This window comes from Electrophorus electricus, chromosome 3 (assembly GCF_041902795.1).
Source record: "Electrophorus electricus isolate QZ-2024a chromosome 3, ASM4190279v1, whole genome shotgun sequence".
NCBI lineage: Eukaryota > Metazoa > Chordata > Actinopteri > Gymnotiformes > Gymnotidae > Electrophorus > Electrophorus electricus.
In genome coordinates, this window is record NC_137499.1 from 38,195,219 (window position 1) to 38,213,044 (window position 17,826).

At 42.5% G+C, this 17,826-nt stretch overlaps 2 protein-coding genes across 15 annotated transcripts in view; one reads left to right on the forward strand and one right to left on the reverse strand.

Moving 5' to 3' along the window:
- On the reverse strand, positions 1 to 17,795 carry rgs9a (regulator of G protein signaling 9a). Of its 13 annotated transcripts, XM_035520117.2 has the most exons (19): positions 15,938 to 16,063; positions 15,132 to 15,155; positions 14,952 to 15,040; positions 14,237 to 14,333; positions 13,594 to 13,644; positions 13,385 to 13,491; positions 13,239 to 13,290; positions 13,009 to 13,067; positions 12,850 to 12,926; positions 12,479 to 12,560; positions 11,925 to 11,987; positions 4,002 to 4,031; positions 3,844 to 3,905; positions 3,425 to 3,538; positions 2,725 to 2,840; positions 2,511 to 2,598; positions 1,796 to 1,934; positions 1,608 to 1,690; positions 2 to 823 (listed from the first exon to the last, which is right to left on the reverse strand). In XM_035520117.2, the coding sequence occupies exons 3-19, from the start codon at positions 15,015 to 15,017 to the stop codon at positions 676 to 678; spliced, it is 1,434 nt and encodes a 477-aa protein (XP_035376010.1). In that variant the 5' UTR covers positions 15,018 to 15,040; positions 15,132 to 15,155; positions 15,938 to 16,063; the 3' UTR covers positions 2 to 675. The 13 variants fall into 13 exon arrangements, with proteins under 13 accessions (XP_081567583.1, XP_081567579.1, XP_081567586.1 ...); XM_081711457.1 differs by lacking the exons at positions 15,132 to 15,155; positions 15,938 to 16,063 and adding an exon at positions 16,379 to 16,506 and having other exon boundaries at positions 1 to 823; positions 13,594 to 13,667; XM_081711453.1 differs by lacking the exon at positions 15,938 to 16,063 and having other exon boundaries at positions 1 to 823; positions 3,425 to 3,475.
- The window catches only part of gna13b (guanine nucleotide binding protein (G protein), alpha 13b), a 20,397-nt gene continuing 18,532 nt past the window's right edge, over positions 15,962 to 17,826 (forward strand). For both annotated transcript variants that reach the window (XM_027014689.3, XM_081711464.1), the window contains exon 1: positions 15,962 to 16,244. In XM_027014689.3, the coding sequence (XP_026870490.2) occupies positions 15,962 to 16,244 (283 nt within the window). The remainder of the gene's footprint in view (positions 16,245 to 17,826) is intronic.

A 17,826-nucleotide genomic window follows, 5' to 3' on the forward strand; every position in this document is an offset into this window, starting at 1 on the left:
TATAGAGCAATGCTTTATTATATAGTAATACTACAATAATGCTTTATAATAATTATATAGTAATACTACAGTAATGCTAATAATTATATAGTAATACTACAGTTAATGCTAATAATTATATAGTAATGCTTTATAATAATTATATAGTAATACTACAGTAATGCTTTATAATAATATAGTAATACTACAGTAACACTAAATTATATAGCAATACTACAGTAATGCTTTATAATAATTATAGTAATACTGCAGTAATGCTTTATAATAATTATAGTAATTATAGTAAAAGTAAAAAATGCTATTACCATCTGCAACCTACCCAGGACACACTAAATACATTGTACATTTAGTGGTTGAATGTACCCATAAACACAAACTAATGTATGCATCACATGAATTAAATAAACAACATCCATTTTAAAATGCACAGTGTACTTGACATATAATCAATATAATTCTCCCTTATGACTGTGTATATATAGTATGCCATTCTAAGACATGACAAACACTGCAGAACTGGGACTAAATCAGCTCAGTTATGTTTATACTGTTTACACATGGTTTACATGACAATCTCAAACAGTTTTCGCTACATAAACATTCGGATAAACACGCGGTAGATATCTGAGCGTCTCCAACAAGACCCCCGCGTGGACCTCTGCACTTCCACCCCTGTCACTGGCGGTCCAATTTGTTGGCCATCAGCTTCTTGATGTCGATGAGGGTGGTGGTCCTAACCTTCTCCTTCTGCTGCCGTTGCCAGGTAACGGAGGGGTAGAGCCCAGGCTTGCGGTTGCGAGCGTTCTGTTCCAGCTGAGCGTCACTGTGGTGGCAGATACAGGGCTACAGAGTAGTTTGATTTGTTTTGCAAGTGTTCCTACAACTTCTGTACAGGGGAGAAACTGGGAGAGGCCCAGGCTTGTGTGGTTACTCCACCTGTCTCTGAGCTGTGTGGTTACTCCACCTGTCCCTGTGCTGTGTGGTTACTCCACCTGTCCCTGTGCTGTGTGGTTACTCCACCTGTCTCTGTGCTGTGTGGTTACTCCACCTGTCTCTGTGCTGTGTGGTTACTCCACCTGTCTCTGTGCTGTGTGGTTACTCCACCTGTCCCTGTGCTGTGTGGTTACTCCACCTGTCTGTGCTGTGTGCTTACTCCACCTGTCCCTGTGCTGTGTGGTTACTCCACCTGTCCCTGTGCTGTGTGGTTACTCCACTAGTCTATACAGTCTGTCCTCGCCACTGCATATGGGAGGTCAGGATTTCGATAGGCTGAGTGGCTGATTAAAGCTGCTTTCCTTAATTCATCAGAGACACTAGAGACTTAACAGACACGTGCTAGTAAGAAGAGCACACGTGCCTCCACAAACGGAGAGATACCGATCACACTCAGCTCTTCCATGGGATTTCAGAAACTCATATATATTTTAGTTAAACTCAGATATATTTTATATAATGTGATGAAGCTGATTCTTTCAATAAAACAAACTATTTCTTTAGCTGAAAGCATAGTTCCTATGTGGTTTATGCATTTGCATTAATAGAAATTTAACATACATACATAAATGCACACACACACAGACATATATACATATATTCAAAACACTTACGTGAAGTTGTGTGGTGCAGGTGAGATTGCCTTTTTCTGTATATCCTTATAAACGGGTGACTTGAGATACCGATAAAAAGTATCCTGTAATCGTCATGCAGAAATGACTGAACATTAAGCGATCGTACATGTACTGTGTGAAAGCAGGGTGTCAGAGCTGCGCACGTGTCTGTTCTGACACATCCAAACCTTCTTCATCAGCATGAAGATGTGGTTCTGAGCAGCATCCAGTACGTGGCGGTGCGGATGCTGTAGTCCCTTCACCGTCAGCCCCATCGTCCTGCCGTCAATGTTGATCCAGCACGGTGCTCCGGGGGCTAAGAATGTCCTGCGCACACACAGCGACCCACACTTCAGGGGCTGCTCGCCGGCACTTGTTAGTCCTGCACCAGTAATATCCAGCCATCCTTTTTATGTTTGCACTCTCTCACTGTATAGCTATCCCATAGTTAAAAACTACGATGTAGAACATTTTCATCAAAGGCATTAAGTTGTATCATATTTTAAAATGATGCAGACTGTTGTACAATGTAACTGATGTCCACTAGTTCAGCATAATCAGAGGGTCATATATATCACATATCTATCTATACAATATAGAGACTAAGGGTCAAATACAAGGCTAAGGGTCAAATATCTGTAAAAACTACTTAATCATCAGATCCGTGCAGCACTGTGCTGTAAAGGTCAGCATCTTTGCTCATTTAATTCTAGATTTTTAATAGATTATGGAAATGGAAATATATAACAAACTTTATTGTTACCATTTAAAGAACAACAAAAACAGACAGTAGCAACATTAACTAGATCAAAGTGAATGGGGCTGTTTCTCATTGCTGGACAGAGACCCGGTGACGGAGTGCTACATGTATGTTTAGCCATTTAACTCAAACACAAGCCTCACTTAAAAATAGTCTCTGCCTTTTCAGATATGGCTGATGCTGCTCCCCATTTCAGCTCCTCTGCTGCCTCCCAGAAAGCCAGGTTTTCACCTGCAAACACACACACACACACACACACACACACACACACACAGGAGCGCATCCGTGGCCCACCTCTCCTCTAAAAGCTGCTCCTCACCTCCCCTGCATTAACACTCAGCAGAAAGAATCACAAACCGCTGAATTCCTTCTTCAGGAAGAGTCTGAAGTCGGCGCGGCCGCGCGGGTCTCTAAGTAGCTCGTAAAAGCCGTAGGACCAGCGCTCCACTGTCATCTTAGTGGGAAGGTCAACACTGTAGAAAACACAGGCACAAAACCATCAGTGCCTACAGTCCAGCGGTGCAGCCTACACCGTCGGGAACTCCACAGCGCAGCATTTCCCAGCACAGTCCCCGGCGCCTGCCAGCCAATCCGGGTTTTTTTCCCAGCTCCTAACGCGCATGACCCAAACCATTCAGAACACTGAGTACCTGGGACAGGCAAACTGGGATCTGTGTTAAAGAAAAAACATGGACCGTCCGGTGGGCCCTGAGGACTGGGTTTGGAAACACTGGACTACAGAACACCATGTCACATGTCCTGAGATTTCAGCCTGCTCCACTTCATTGGTTCAGGCTGGCATTCCCCAAACAGCCTCGATGCCAATCTCAACGTTAATGTTTCGCATCTGATTCCTGTGCCCTGCTGTTCTGTGTTGTTCAGTTGTCATGATGAAACTGAACCACTCCACTACAAAAACTGCTCATCAACTGACTTGTCTGGCTAAATTGTTGGAGAACTGAGAAACCCCCAATCTTCAAGCTATTTTTGAAAATATCAGGACATGAAAAATGAGCTGTCAGGCAGAGGCATGACCCCTGTGTCAGGAACATCTCACTCTGGCATGTTCAGGGCCCAGTATGTATCATCGTCCGTCTGCCAGGGGTTACTAGGGAGACAGGGGGTGAGAAAGGGGTCATGGCTCTGATAGGTCATCGTGTGCTTCACAAGGCTGGAAGAGCAAGAAAGAAGAACAATAAGCAATACACTTGGAACACGACACCAAATAAGCGTGTACGCTCTGACAACAGTCCACAGGACCTACAGTAACCTCAGGCTGATTTAGATTGGGATTGGATGGGAACGTGTTGTGTTAAAATCAGAAGGTGAGACACATCATTACTACGTTACACGTGCACATTTACCACGCTCAGAATTTACTCGGGGTAACCGTGGCACCGTGCTGTCTGTCTGCTCATTACTGGGGCCAGACTACGCATGGTGAAACATTTCTGTTGCGTTTTGTGTTGGACTTACGCTCCAAGGGACACGGTGGATTTGACCTTTGACCTCATGATTGCTTGCTGCCTGAAGATGATCTAAGGGAGGAAAGACCAGTCAGTGTAGTTCTCCAGGTTAGTGTGAGCAAAACCATCCAAGACTTTATTCAACACATGCTTAGAGATTCCACTTACAATTCTTCTGTAGTAATAAGAGTTCTTTTCCTAAAAAAGAGCATTAACATTTGTTAAGGGCACACATGTTTCGGAGAAGAAAAAAAAAAGAGCAGTTTTTCTAAACAAGTCCAAGCAAACAATTTACCAGTCCACACATCACAAACCTAAACAAGCAGGAGGCCATACAGCCAATAGGAGGGTGGAACATGTGGGAAGCTTAAAACCACAGTCCATAATGTGAACAACTAGCACCTTGCCAAATAGTAAATGTATGTTATCTAGAAACATTCTTTCCACAGTGGGACACTTGTTAATGTTAATATTTAATAAAGTAATAAGATATTCAGTATACCTGAAGCTATCAGCAGGTACATTTCACAAAGCTAATGAATCCAAAATAAATAAATAAATAAATAAGAAAACAGCTACTTTGGTTTCACGTTCTATCTGCATGAGTAGCTAGTGAGGGTCTACTGGTAGCTAGTGAGGGTCTACTGCTAGCCAATGAGGGTCTACTGGTAGCTAGTGAGGGTCAACTGGTAGCTAGTGAGGGTCTACTGGTAGCTAGTGAGGGTCTACTGGTTAGGGCGCCTCTAGTGTTCCCGGGTATATAAGCAAGTCTTCATCTTGAAAACCCACGTAGACTAAAAACATCTGCCTGAAGACAAAAGAAAAGGGAAAAAATGAATTTATGGAAACCAGTTTACACACGCTAACATGGTGATAATCAGTCTGTCTAATCCACACACACACACATGCTAACATGGTGATAATCAGTCTGTCTAATCCACACACACACATGCTAACATGGTGATAATCAGTCTGTCTAATCCACACACACACATGCTAACATTGTGATAATCAGTCTGTCTAATCCACACACACACATGCTAACATTGTGATAATCAGTCTGTCTAATCCACACACACACACACACATGCTAACATGGTGATAATCAGTCTGTCTAATCCACACACACACATGCTAACATTGTGATAATCAGTCTGTCTAATCCACACACACACATGCTAACATTGTGATAATCAGTCTGTCTAATCCACACACACACACACACATGCTAACATGGTGATAATCAGTCTGTCTAATCCACACACACACATGCTAACATTGTGATAATCAGTCTGTCTAATCCACACACACACATGCTAACATTGTGATAATCAGTCTGTCTAATCCACACACACACACACACATGCTAAAATGGTGATAATCAGTCTGTCTAATCCACACACACACATGCTAACATGGTGATAATCAGTCTGTCTAATCCACACACACACACACATGCTAACATGGTGATAATCAGTCTGTCTAATCCACACACACACATGCTAACATGGTGATAATCAGTCTGTCTAATCCACACACACACACATGCTAACATGGTGATAATCAGTCTGTCTAATCCACACACACACACACACATGCTAACATGGTGATAATCAGTCTGTCTAATCCACACACACACATGCTAACATTGTGATAATCAGTCTGTCTAATCCACACACACACACATGCTAAAATGGTGATAATCAGTCTATCTAATCCACACACACACATGCTAACATGGTGATAATCAGTCTGTCTAATCCACACACACACACACATGCTAACATGGTGATAATCAGTCTGTCTAATCCACACACACACACACATGCTAACATGGTGATAATCAGTCTGTCTAATCCACACACACACACACACACATGCTAACATGGTGATAATCAGTCTGTCTAATCCACACACACACACACACACACATGCTAACATGGTGATAATCAGTCTGTCTAATCCACACACACACACACATGCTAACATGGTGATAATCAGTCTGTCTAATCCACACACACACACACATGCTAACATGGTGATAATCAGTCTGTCTAATCCACACACACACACACATGCTAACATGGTGATAATCAGTCTGTCTAATCCACACACACACACACACACACACACATGCTAACATGGTGATAATCAGTCTGTCTAATCCACACACACACATGCTAACATGGTGATAATCAGTCTGTCTAATCCACACACACACACACACATGCTAACATGGTGATAATCAGTCTGTCTAATCCACACACACACACACATGCTAACATGGTGATAATCAGTCTGTCTAATCCACACACACACACACATGCTAACATGGTGATAATCAGTCTGTCTAATCCACACACACATGCTAACATGGTGATAATCAGTCTGTCTAATCCACACACACACACACACATGCTAACATGGTGATAATCAGTCTGTCTAATCCACACACACACACGCACGCTAACATGGTGATAATCAGTCTGTCTAATCCACACACACACACACACATGCTAACATGGTGATAATCAGTCTGTCTAATCCACACACACACACACATGCTAACATGGTGATAATCAGTCTGTCTAATCCACACACACACACACATGCTAACATGGTGATAATCAGTCTGTCTAATCCACACACACACACACACATGCTAACATGGTGATAATCAGTCTGTCTAATCCACACACACACACACACATGCTAACATGGTGATAATCAGTCTGTCTAATCCACACACACACACACATGCTAACATGGTGATAATCAGTCTGTCTAATCCACACACACACACACATGCTAACATGGTGATAATCAGTCTGTCTAATCCACACACACACACACACACGCTAACATGGTGATAATCAGTCTGTCTAATCCACACACACACACACACACACACACATGCTAACATGGTGATAATCAGTCTGTCTAATCCACACACACACACACATGCTAACATGGTGATAATCAGTCTGTCTAATCCACACACACACACACATGCTAACATGGTGATAATCAGTCTGTCTAATCCACACACACACACACATGCTAACATGGTGATAATCAGTCTGTCTAATCCACACACACACACACACATGCTAACATGGTGATAATCAGTCTGTCTAATCCACACACACACGCACGCTAACATGGTGATAATCAGTCTGTCTAATCCACACACACACACACACATGCTAACATGGTGATAATCAGTCTGTCTAATCCACACACACACACACATGCTAACATGGTGATAATCAGTCTGTCTAATCCACACACACACGCACGCTAACATGGTGATAATCAGTCTGTCTAATCCACACACACACACACACATGCTAACATGGTGATAATCAGTCTGTCTAATCCACACACACACACACATGCTAACATGGTGATAATCAGTCTGTCTAATCCACACACACACACACATGCTAACATGGTGATAATCAGTCTGTCTAATCCACACACACACACGCATGCTAACATGGTGATAATCAGTCTGTCTAATCCACACACACATGCTGACATGGTGATAATCAGTCTGTCTAATCCACACACACACACACATGCTAACATGGTGATAATCAGTCTGTCTAATCCACACACACACACACATGCTAACATGATGATAATCAGTCTGTCTAATCCACACACACACACACATGCTAACATGGTGATAATCAGTCTGTCTAATCCACACACACACACACATGCTAACATGGTGATAATCAGTCTGTCTAATCCACACACACACACGCATGCTAACATGGTGATAATCAGTCTGTCTAATCCACACACACATGCTGACATGGTGATAATCAGTCTGTCTAATCCACACACACACACACATGCTAACATGGTGATAATCAGTCTGTCTAATCCACACACACATGCTAACATGATGATAATCAGTCTGTCTAATCCACACACACACACACATGCTAACATGGTGATAATCAGTCTGTCTAATCCACACACACACACACATGCTAACATGGTGATAATCAGTCTGTCTAATCCACACACACACACACATGCTAACATGGTGATAATCAGTCTGTCTAATACACACACACACATGCTAACATGGTGATAATCAGTCTGTCTAATCCACACACACACACACATGCTAACATGGTGATAATCAGTCTGTCTAATCCACACACACACACACATGCTAACATGGTGATAATCAGTCTGTCTAATCCACACACACACACACATGCTAACATGGTGATAATCAGTCTGTCTAATCCACACACACACACACATGCTAACATGGTGATAATCAGTCTGTCTAATCCACACACACACACACATGCTAACATGGTGATAATCAGTCTGTCTAATCCACACACATACACACACGCTAACATGGTGATAATCAGTCTGTCTAATCCACACACACACACACACACGCTAACATGGTGATAATCAGTCTGTCTAATCCACACACACACACACACATGCTAACATGGTGATAATCAGTCTGTCTATTCCACACACACACACACACACACACACACATGCTAACATGGTGATAATCAGTCTGTCTAATCCACACACACACACACATGCTAACATGGTGATAATCAGTCTGTCTAATCCACACACACACACACATGCTAACATGGTGATAATCAGTCTGTCTAATACACACACACACATGCTAACATGGTGATAATCAGTCTGTCTAATCCACACACACACACACATGCTAACATGGTGATAATCAGTCTGTCTAATCCACACACACACACACATGCTAACATGGTGATAATCAGTCTGTCTAATCCACACACACACACACATGCTAACATGGTGATAATCAGTCTGTCTAATCCACACACACACACACATGCTAACATGGTGATAATCAGTCTGTCTAATCCACACACACACACACATGCTAACATGGTGATAATCAGTCTGTCTAATCCACACACATACACACACGCTAACATGGTGATAATCAGTCTGTCTAATCCACACACACACACACACACACACGCTAACATGGTGATAATCAGTCTGTCTAATCCACACACACACACACACATGCTAACATGGTGATAATCAGTCTGTCTATTCCACACACACACACACACACACACACACATGCTAACATGGTGATAATCAGTCTGTCTAATCCACACACACACACACATGCTAACATGGTGATAATCAGTCTGTCTAATCCACACACACACACACATGCTAACATGGTGATAATCAGTCTGTCTAATCCACACACACACACACATGCTAACATGGTGATAATCAGTCTGTCTAATCCACACACACACACACATGCTAACATGGTGATAATCAGTCTGTCTAATCCACACACACACGCACGCTAACATGGTGATAATCAGTCTGTCTAATCCACACACACACACACACATGCTAACATGGTGATAATCAGTCTGTCTAATCCACACACATACACACACATGCTAACATGGTGATAATCAGTCTGTCTAATCCACACACACACACATGCTAACATGGTGATAATCAGTCTGTCTAATCCACACACACACACATGCTAACATGGTGATAATCAGTCTGTCTAATCCACACACACACACACACACACATGCTAACATGGTGATAATCAGTCTGTCTAATCCACACACACACACGCACGCTAACATGGTGATAATCAGTCTGTCTAATCCACACACACACACGCACGCTAACATGGTGATAATCAGTCTGTCTAATCCACACACACACACGCATGCTAACATGGTGATAATCAGTCTGTCTAATCCACACACACACACGCATGCTAACATGGTGATAATCAGTCTGTCTAATCCACACACACACACACATGCTAACATGGTGATAATCAGTCTGTCTAATCCACACACACACACACATGCTAACATGGTGATAATCAGTCTGTCTAATCCACACACACACACACACATGCTAACATGGTGATAATCAGTCTGTCTAATCCACACACACACACACATGCTAACATGGTGATAATCAGTCTGTCTAATCCACACACACACACACACATGCTAACATGGTGATAATCAGTCTGTCTAATCCACACACACACACACATGCTAACATGGTGATAATCAGTCTGTCTAATCCACACACACACACACATGCTAACATGGTGATAATCAGTCTGTCTAATCCACACACACACACACACACGCATGCTAACATGGTGATAATCAGTCTGTCTAATCCACACACACACACACATGCTAACATTGTGATAATCAGTCTGTCTAATCCACACACACACACACACGCACGCTAACATGGTGATAATCAGTCTGTCTAATCCACACACACACACACATGCTAACATGGTGATAATCAGTCTGTCTAATCCACACACACACACACATGCTAACATGGTGATAATCAGTCTGTCTAATCCACACACACACACACATGCTAACATTGTGATAATCAGTCTGTCTAATCCACACACACACACACATGCTAACATGGTGATAATCAGTCTGTCTAATCCACACACACACACACATGCTAACATGGTGATAATCAGTCTGTCTAATCCACACACACACACACATGCTAACATTGTGATAATCAGTCTGTCTAATCCACACACACACACACACATGCTAACATGGTGATAATCAGTCTGTCTAATCCACACACACACACACACATGCTAACATTGTGATAATCAGTCTGTCTAATCCACACACACACACACATGCTAACATGGTGATAATCAGTCTGTCTAATCCACACACACACACACACATGCTAACATTGTGATAATCAATCTGTCTATTCCACACACACACACACACACGCACACACATGCTAACATGGTGATAATCAGTCTGTCTAATCCACACACACACACACATGCTAACATTGTGATAATCAGTCTGTCTATTCCACACACACACACACACACGCACGCTAACATGGTGATAATCAGTCTGTCTAATCCACACACACACACACATGCTAACATGGTGATAATCAGTCTGTCTATTCCACACACACACACACATGCTAACATTGTGATAATCAGTCTGTCTATTCCACACACACACACACACATGCACGCTAACATGGTGATAATCAGTCTGTCTAATCCACACACACACACACACACGCACAAACAAACAAGGTGAAAATCTGTCTGACCAATCCACACACACATACACACACACACACACACACACACACACACACACACACACTGACACTAACCTGGAAAAAATTAATGTCACTAGTCATACACACCAAATCAGTGAAAATCTGTGTTTCCTGACTAAAATATGCACCCTTTCACCCAATCAGAGTAATCATTGTTCTCTATATCAGGAGGTAAATGAGTCAAGCCCTTGTCTGGATCTGGAGTTTGGCCTGTCAGCCCCCAGAAAATCCTTCTATACACTTCTTAAACTTCTATACACATGAATCACTCAGCTTGTGCTAATACACTTTTGCATGTACTGACGGCTCCAAGAAAACCAGAGGTTGTCTGGAAAAAAAGAAATCAAAGTCTTTTACAGTCTATTAGTCTTTTGTTGCTAACACGAGAAGAAGTTAGCAACAGGAAGTTTGGTACGGAAGCAGAACAGGACCGGTGGCTCCGTTGCTATCAAACTCCCACTCCACCCCTGAAAGCACCAAGCCACATGCCACGTGTGACTGAGGGGTAACTGGGGCAGGAATCCTCTTACACGGGAGTAAGGAGATTGAGAAGGGCTGCCTGCAGTCACCCCTGCACTAAGACCAAGACCCATGGCTAAGGGGACACAGCATGCAGGCAGGCCGTATAAATAAGATAGAGGTGATCTTGCCCACATTGCCTTACTGCTGCCAAACACCCCCACCCCCACCCCCCTTAGACGTGGTTCAGGCAAAGACAGGCTGCATATCAATGTTGAAGGCATAAACACACACTATAAGGGTTTGGTTGGTACCATTGGATCTCACGGAGATGGGGGGGAAACAGAACAGTCTGACACTGGTGGCTTCTGTTGCTAATACACTGGTGTTTGCTGTTCAGGCTTCAAACAAACTGCATGCACCCTCACCTTTCACCTCTTCTGCGTTAGGATCAATGAGACGATCCACTCCATAGTCCATGGCACTGTGAGTTTGAGGCTGTGACATCGTTAAAGACAGTAATTACAACGGTTCTGTTCTTTTTAGTCATATAAAAGTCTAACATAAAACCATAACATAAAACTTTATTTCCATGACTTAACAGAGCTTTGTGAAAGTAGACTTTGCTTTTAAACTGTAATACTACACATGATGAAAAATGTATTTTACGTTGTGATAATACTAATAGTGCTATCGCATCATGTTACATTACACGGTTATGACAAGTTCACTGAGGGTAAATGTCTTTTCTTCCTGTAGTGGCTGCATCAAATGAGGTACCAAAGCTGTGATCACCATGTGTGACCAGCAACCAGTACGTAAAATGTACTGGGCCATCAATCATCAACGTATAAACACGCTTCATATAGTTTTGTTGCAGCTGTGCAAGAGCCACCCATCACCCTGACATTCGATGTATCCAACCAACTTCACCTTTTTTGTTATTTACACTATAAAAGTCATGTTCAGTAGTATCAGCTCCTGCTCACAGGAGGTCGGTGCACAATCCAGTAGGCCCTCTCCTGATAACTGAACACCACACGGTCTGACTTCATCCTTGCCTTCCCTGCCCTGCAAACAGAGAGCACAGCAAAAACAGATCCCAACTAGTCTGATTCTTAATCCTGCAGGACACAGATTATGGATGACCTGAGTCCGAAGAATTAGCACTCTGTTGATAATCCTACAACTGGAGTCTACAACTAGGCTGGATCTGCTTCCTAAAAGCAGGATTATGAAGTGCCTTTATTATCTGTGCCTTGATCAGGACATGAAGTTTCATATCCTGGAGACATGAGGTGGAGAGAAGAATAATGATGAGCACTTTAGAACAATTCCAGCAATTCCAGCGATGGCTGACCTGGTCTGTTCTTTGGCTTGGTTCACAATGAAGTCCCATTTGTGGTTGAGCCATTTGTGAAGCTTTCTGTAGCGTTCCTGTTCATGGTGTCGGTATAACACAGCTGTTATCACAGAATGTGACATTGAAAATGCTGCCGGAACTGAGGTGAAGCGGCACCTGCTCATACTGATCCAGAATCCCCTTCTTCCGAATGTTCCTCTTTGCCAGGTAAATTGCTTTAGTGAGAAAAAAGACATAAAATTCACTTTCTAAATAGCAAAGGTCAGAGAGAATTACAATGTGTTTGTTTTCCAAAAAGGTATGAGTTTGTTTCTTATGCTTCTTTCTCATGCTTATCATCTAATATGCTTATCATCTAATATAATCTAATAATGATGAGTGAATACCATAATCGGTGTCCTGTGCCTTCCACTTCTGAGCCGGCCAGAAGTAAGGAGTCTATCAGGAGTGAAAAGCTACAGAGTTACTACAGAGTGCAACCATGTGTGTGACAACATGACAGTTTCCCCCCATAGGTGCCGTAAACGGTCACCTGACAGCGATAGAGACTGCCGTCTGGCCTGAGGATGAGCGTTTTGGGGTCTTGCAGTGGGTAGATAAACCCATATGCCACCAGCATGGTGCCAAGAGCCTGAGCCTCTAGAAAGACCAGTGTAGAGAAAGACCAGTGAAGAGAAAGACCAGTGAAGGGAATGGCAAGAAATAAAAGCAGCATTCGAGCACCGTAGTGAAAAAGGCTACCTTGAGCGTCCACCGTCATATGACTGGTAATCCATGCAGTGATGTCCTGACCTGTAACAGGGCCATTCACAGCACTTTCAATGTCAGCCATCACACAACAGAAATAAATAACTGCATCAATTCTTGAGGGGAAAAAAGCATATGGATGCCTTGTGACTGTTCTATTTGCGTAAGAACAACACATCTTTTTATTTTGTAACTTTAAACATCTCGCCGCACTCAATGGAAACATCTAGCAGCCTGGATTAGTGGATTACTCTACAGCAATACAAAACGAAGGATTCCCCCGAGCAAGGATCCACCACATTTTTAGGAAGGATTAACCAGCAGTACAGATCAGCACACAGGTCATGTTAAGTTCAGCGCTGCAGCATGTCGCTAACACAGGCGGGTTTGCATCACAACCATTGAGTCAAACAACTACACTCTGAGAACACAGTAGTTAAATACATATAAAAATGCACATACAGCATGCAGGCATTTTCCTGGAGTAGTTATAACAGGTTCAAATGTGTTCCATGTGTTGGCAAATATTCAAAAATAAATGTAAAAAAGCAGAGTGGAGGAAATGTCACTGGAACCTCTGGTGTGTGTTCAAGTTCAGCCTTTCTGATGATGACATTATATCAGGGTGTTAACTTACCAGCAATCACATGTGGAATTGAGGTGGCATTCCGTTTCTGTTCAAACGACTTCACGCCAGACTTTGGGTCCTGCATCTCTATGACCAAGGCCTCTACCTAAAGAGAATAACTATAATGCATTTTCAGCTCAGTAACTAAAACAGCATACAATAAACATCATACTGTTTCTGTATGCTTGTCTCATCACAGTCCAGTATCCCTAAAGCAATGGGTGGTTAAAGATAACAGTATATTCAAAAAATCTAAGATCTGGCCTCTCCAATCCTACTATTTTTTTGGTACCACATTCACAAAATCATCTCACTCCTTAAATACAAAACTCATTCACACCTATATCACTTTTACCCATAAACAAGTATAAACCAGAGGGAGCACTAAACCTATAGTTCAGTGCCTATAGTATAGTTCAGAACCTACATTCCTCTTAGTTTCTTTATGCAGGCGAATCGGGATATATGGCATTTAATAAGCTCAAAGGAAAAATAATTCCAATAAACAAATAAATGGGGGAAATGTTTTTAAAGAAAATAAAACCCGCAATTATTCATTTGTCACGAGTCATTGTTGCAAACAATAATAAATAACCTACAAATAAATGTTAATAGAAAAAAAGGGTAAGTAGCATGTGCATGAGGTCAAAAAGACGTATTTTGATTTGAGAAAAATCAATATTACATTTAGACAACGGAAAAGGTAATAGACAATAAGACGCACCTTCTTCAGACAGGCCATTCGAGGTCGATAATGCTGTCCATGGTCCCTGATTAGTTTTATCGTCATCTTTACAGTCTTTTCAAAATGAACTGCCAAAAGCAATCAATAGCCTTTGAAGAAACTTTTCATAAATGTCCAAGAATGAACAAATGTATTCCACACATGCTACAAGCCCTTTACCATGCGCACCGACTGGAGGAGACCCTGAAGGAAAAAACAGAGCTAATTTGTCCACCAATCTCAGCGAAGCTTTGTCTCAGCAACCTGTCATTCCACGCGAGGAAGACTAACCGCCACGCCCTACAGGCGGCGACCGCGCGCGCTTACCATAGTTTATCTCGTCTGATTAATGTGTTTTAGTATTAACGTAGCCGTGGAAGTACTGAAATACTGGCACGCGCAACTAAACTCATAAACTGCTTTGTTTATAATTTCATAAATTTGAGCTACAGTACGATAGGGTTATGTAGCGTATTGTAGGTTGAATAGACTTTTTGTAGTCAAACATAATATTAGAATAAAGTCATGACTGAAAAACAAGACATGCAATGCGTATAATAATTCTAACAGATATTTTAGCATATAGATGTGTTAATTTAAGAGAATAGCATACACTGCACATTTTATTTCAGTTTATTATCTACCTGTCCTGCCTTACTCATTGTATGTTTGTGTGTGTCTCGATCAATGATAAATGCTGAAATATGATGATATATTAATGTAAGCACCATGCGTCTAATGTCTAAAAAAAATGACTCGCCATATGCACAGTACACAGGAATTTAACTCTGCAGAACAGTGCAAAAGGACAATAGTCTACAAACTCAGACGAGACGTATGACACACTCCTGGACTCCTGGATATATATGTCAGTATTCACTAGCTAGGACCCTCCTAACATGCACAGAACCGCACGAGGACTCGTGCACGCGCTCGCGCCCCGCCCGCCGGGAGGTCGCGTGTCGCGCGCGCTTACCCTCCCTCACCGTATCGATGAAGTTGTTTCAAAGATGGCGGACTTCCTGCCGTCCCGGTCCTTTCTGTCCGTTTGTTTTCCGAAATGTTTACTCAACAGCGGCGAAGCGGAGCAGCTAAGGAAATCCAAGGAGATAGATAAATGTATTTCCAAGGATAAGAATTATGTAAAACGGTTAGTAAAAATACTCTTGCTCGGCGCTGGAGAGAGCGGCAAGTCCACTTTCCTCAAACAGATGCGCATCATACACGGCCAGGACTTCGATCAGCGGGCGAAAGAAGAGTTCAGAGCAACTATTTACAGTAATGTTATCAAAGGTCGGAGTCCCTGTTTTACTCGGTTGATACGCAGATTTCCGGCGTCTCGCACGAGTTTGTTTGTTGTCTGTCCGAAAGTTGAGTGTGTGTAATGTTGGCTAAGCTAAGCTAGGCTAGCTGGTGTGCTAACTCACCACTTTGGTGTCTCGAGCTTGAAGTTGTGCTACGTCGCGCGGAGGCATTCACTTCTGCTTGATGCAGAAGTGGCAGAAACGCCCATGTTATTGTGGACCTCCGCGGTGGTCTTGAACAAAGAGCCGTCTGAAATTTGCTGTGTTTTGACATGAACACGCGTCTTTGCTACACGGAGAACGTAACAAACAAGACGTTTGTCTTACAACTAGCAGTAAAGCGAAGTCTGCGCGCGGTTGTAAACTGGTGCCATTCAGCCGGCCATCGTGAGCGGCAGTGTAACGACCACAGCGATCAATTAGCCAGCAATCGATACAATGTGCAACACACATGTATGTAGATCGAAAGTGTGTTAGCTGGGCGAACAGTGCGAACTGAACTGAAAATGTAAAGACTGTCTGCTTTTCTTGGTTTGTCGGGTTTTGCATCAATAATGACAAAGGAGCGTGCCACAGACCCCCGCGCGCTGAGCGCCTGAACTCGAGTAATCGGACGCATCCACTTGTGTGTGACTTGGGTTTCTTTAGCCACGTTAAAAGAAACTAACTACTGCTAGCTTGTGGCGTAAATGATCGCACACCTTGCTTTATTCTGTTGTTTATTACTGTTTTAATTTTACAAAGCGTTTATGCATTCGGCAGCCCGCTAACTTCACCTTCACATTGGTATAGGAATCATTTAGGACTCGGTAAATTGGGTGGCGTCGCAGAAGATCCCCGGGCGGAGCCGCTTTAGGTGGATACTGGGGTGAGACTCTCGCGCTAAACGGGATGGCGTGCCCACATTTCCTATCGTTTCACTGATTTCACTTGACACGCGCTCCTCCGATAAGCATCTCGACAGTCGTTTTCGCGAGTTGCTGCCTCTGTGAATAAAATAAATGTAAACGTTCTAGGTAATATAAAGTTTTTTAGTGTTCATATACCTTCCTTTATTGTGAAACTGCACATATTAAGGCGACTGCTTGCTTGTTGATGATCTATTCTTGTAAAGTGGATGTGAGAAATTAGTAAAAAGCGTATTATATAACGGGGCTCCCCAGTAAATGCTTGATGTTTAGCAGGGGATTTCCACCCCTTATTGTCGGTGCTGGAGCCTGGAGGTTAAATCACTGAAATGGAAATCAATTGTCAGTCATATGCAGCATGAGTGACAGAGGAGCTGCCTTGTCAATGTTTTGTGACTCATGGTCTCTGACGCAGGGTCACCTTCATATCCAAATTCATCAATTGGATCAGAAAGCATTTGATGCAAGGAACACCTTGACATTGAGCCCAAGGTGTTAACGAAGGATGGAGAAATTGTAGTCTTCCTACAAAGGAAGAGAAAATCAACAACTGCCTTCAGGTTTTGATCCCATGTGGGATTGCATCTTGTATGTGTTTTTTTTTGTAAGTTTGTTTTTGTTTTGTTTTTTGTCCACAGATAGTAATATCAGCGCTGACAGCTG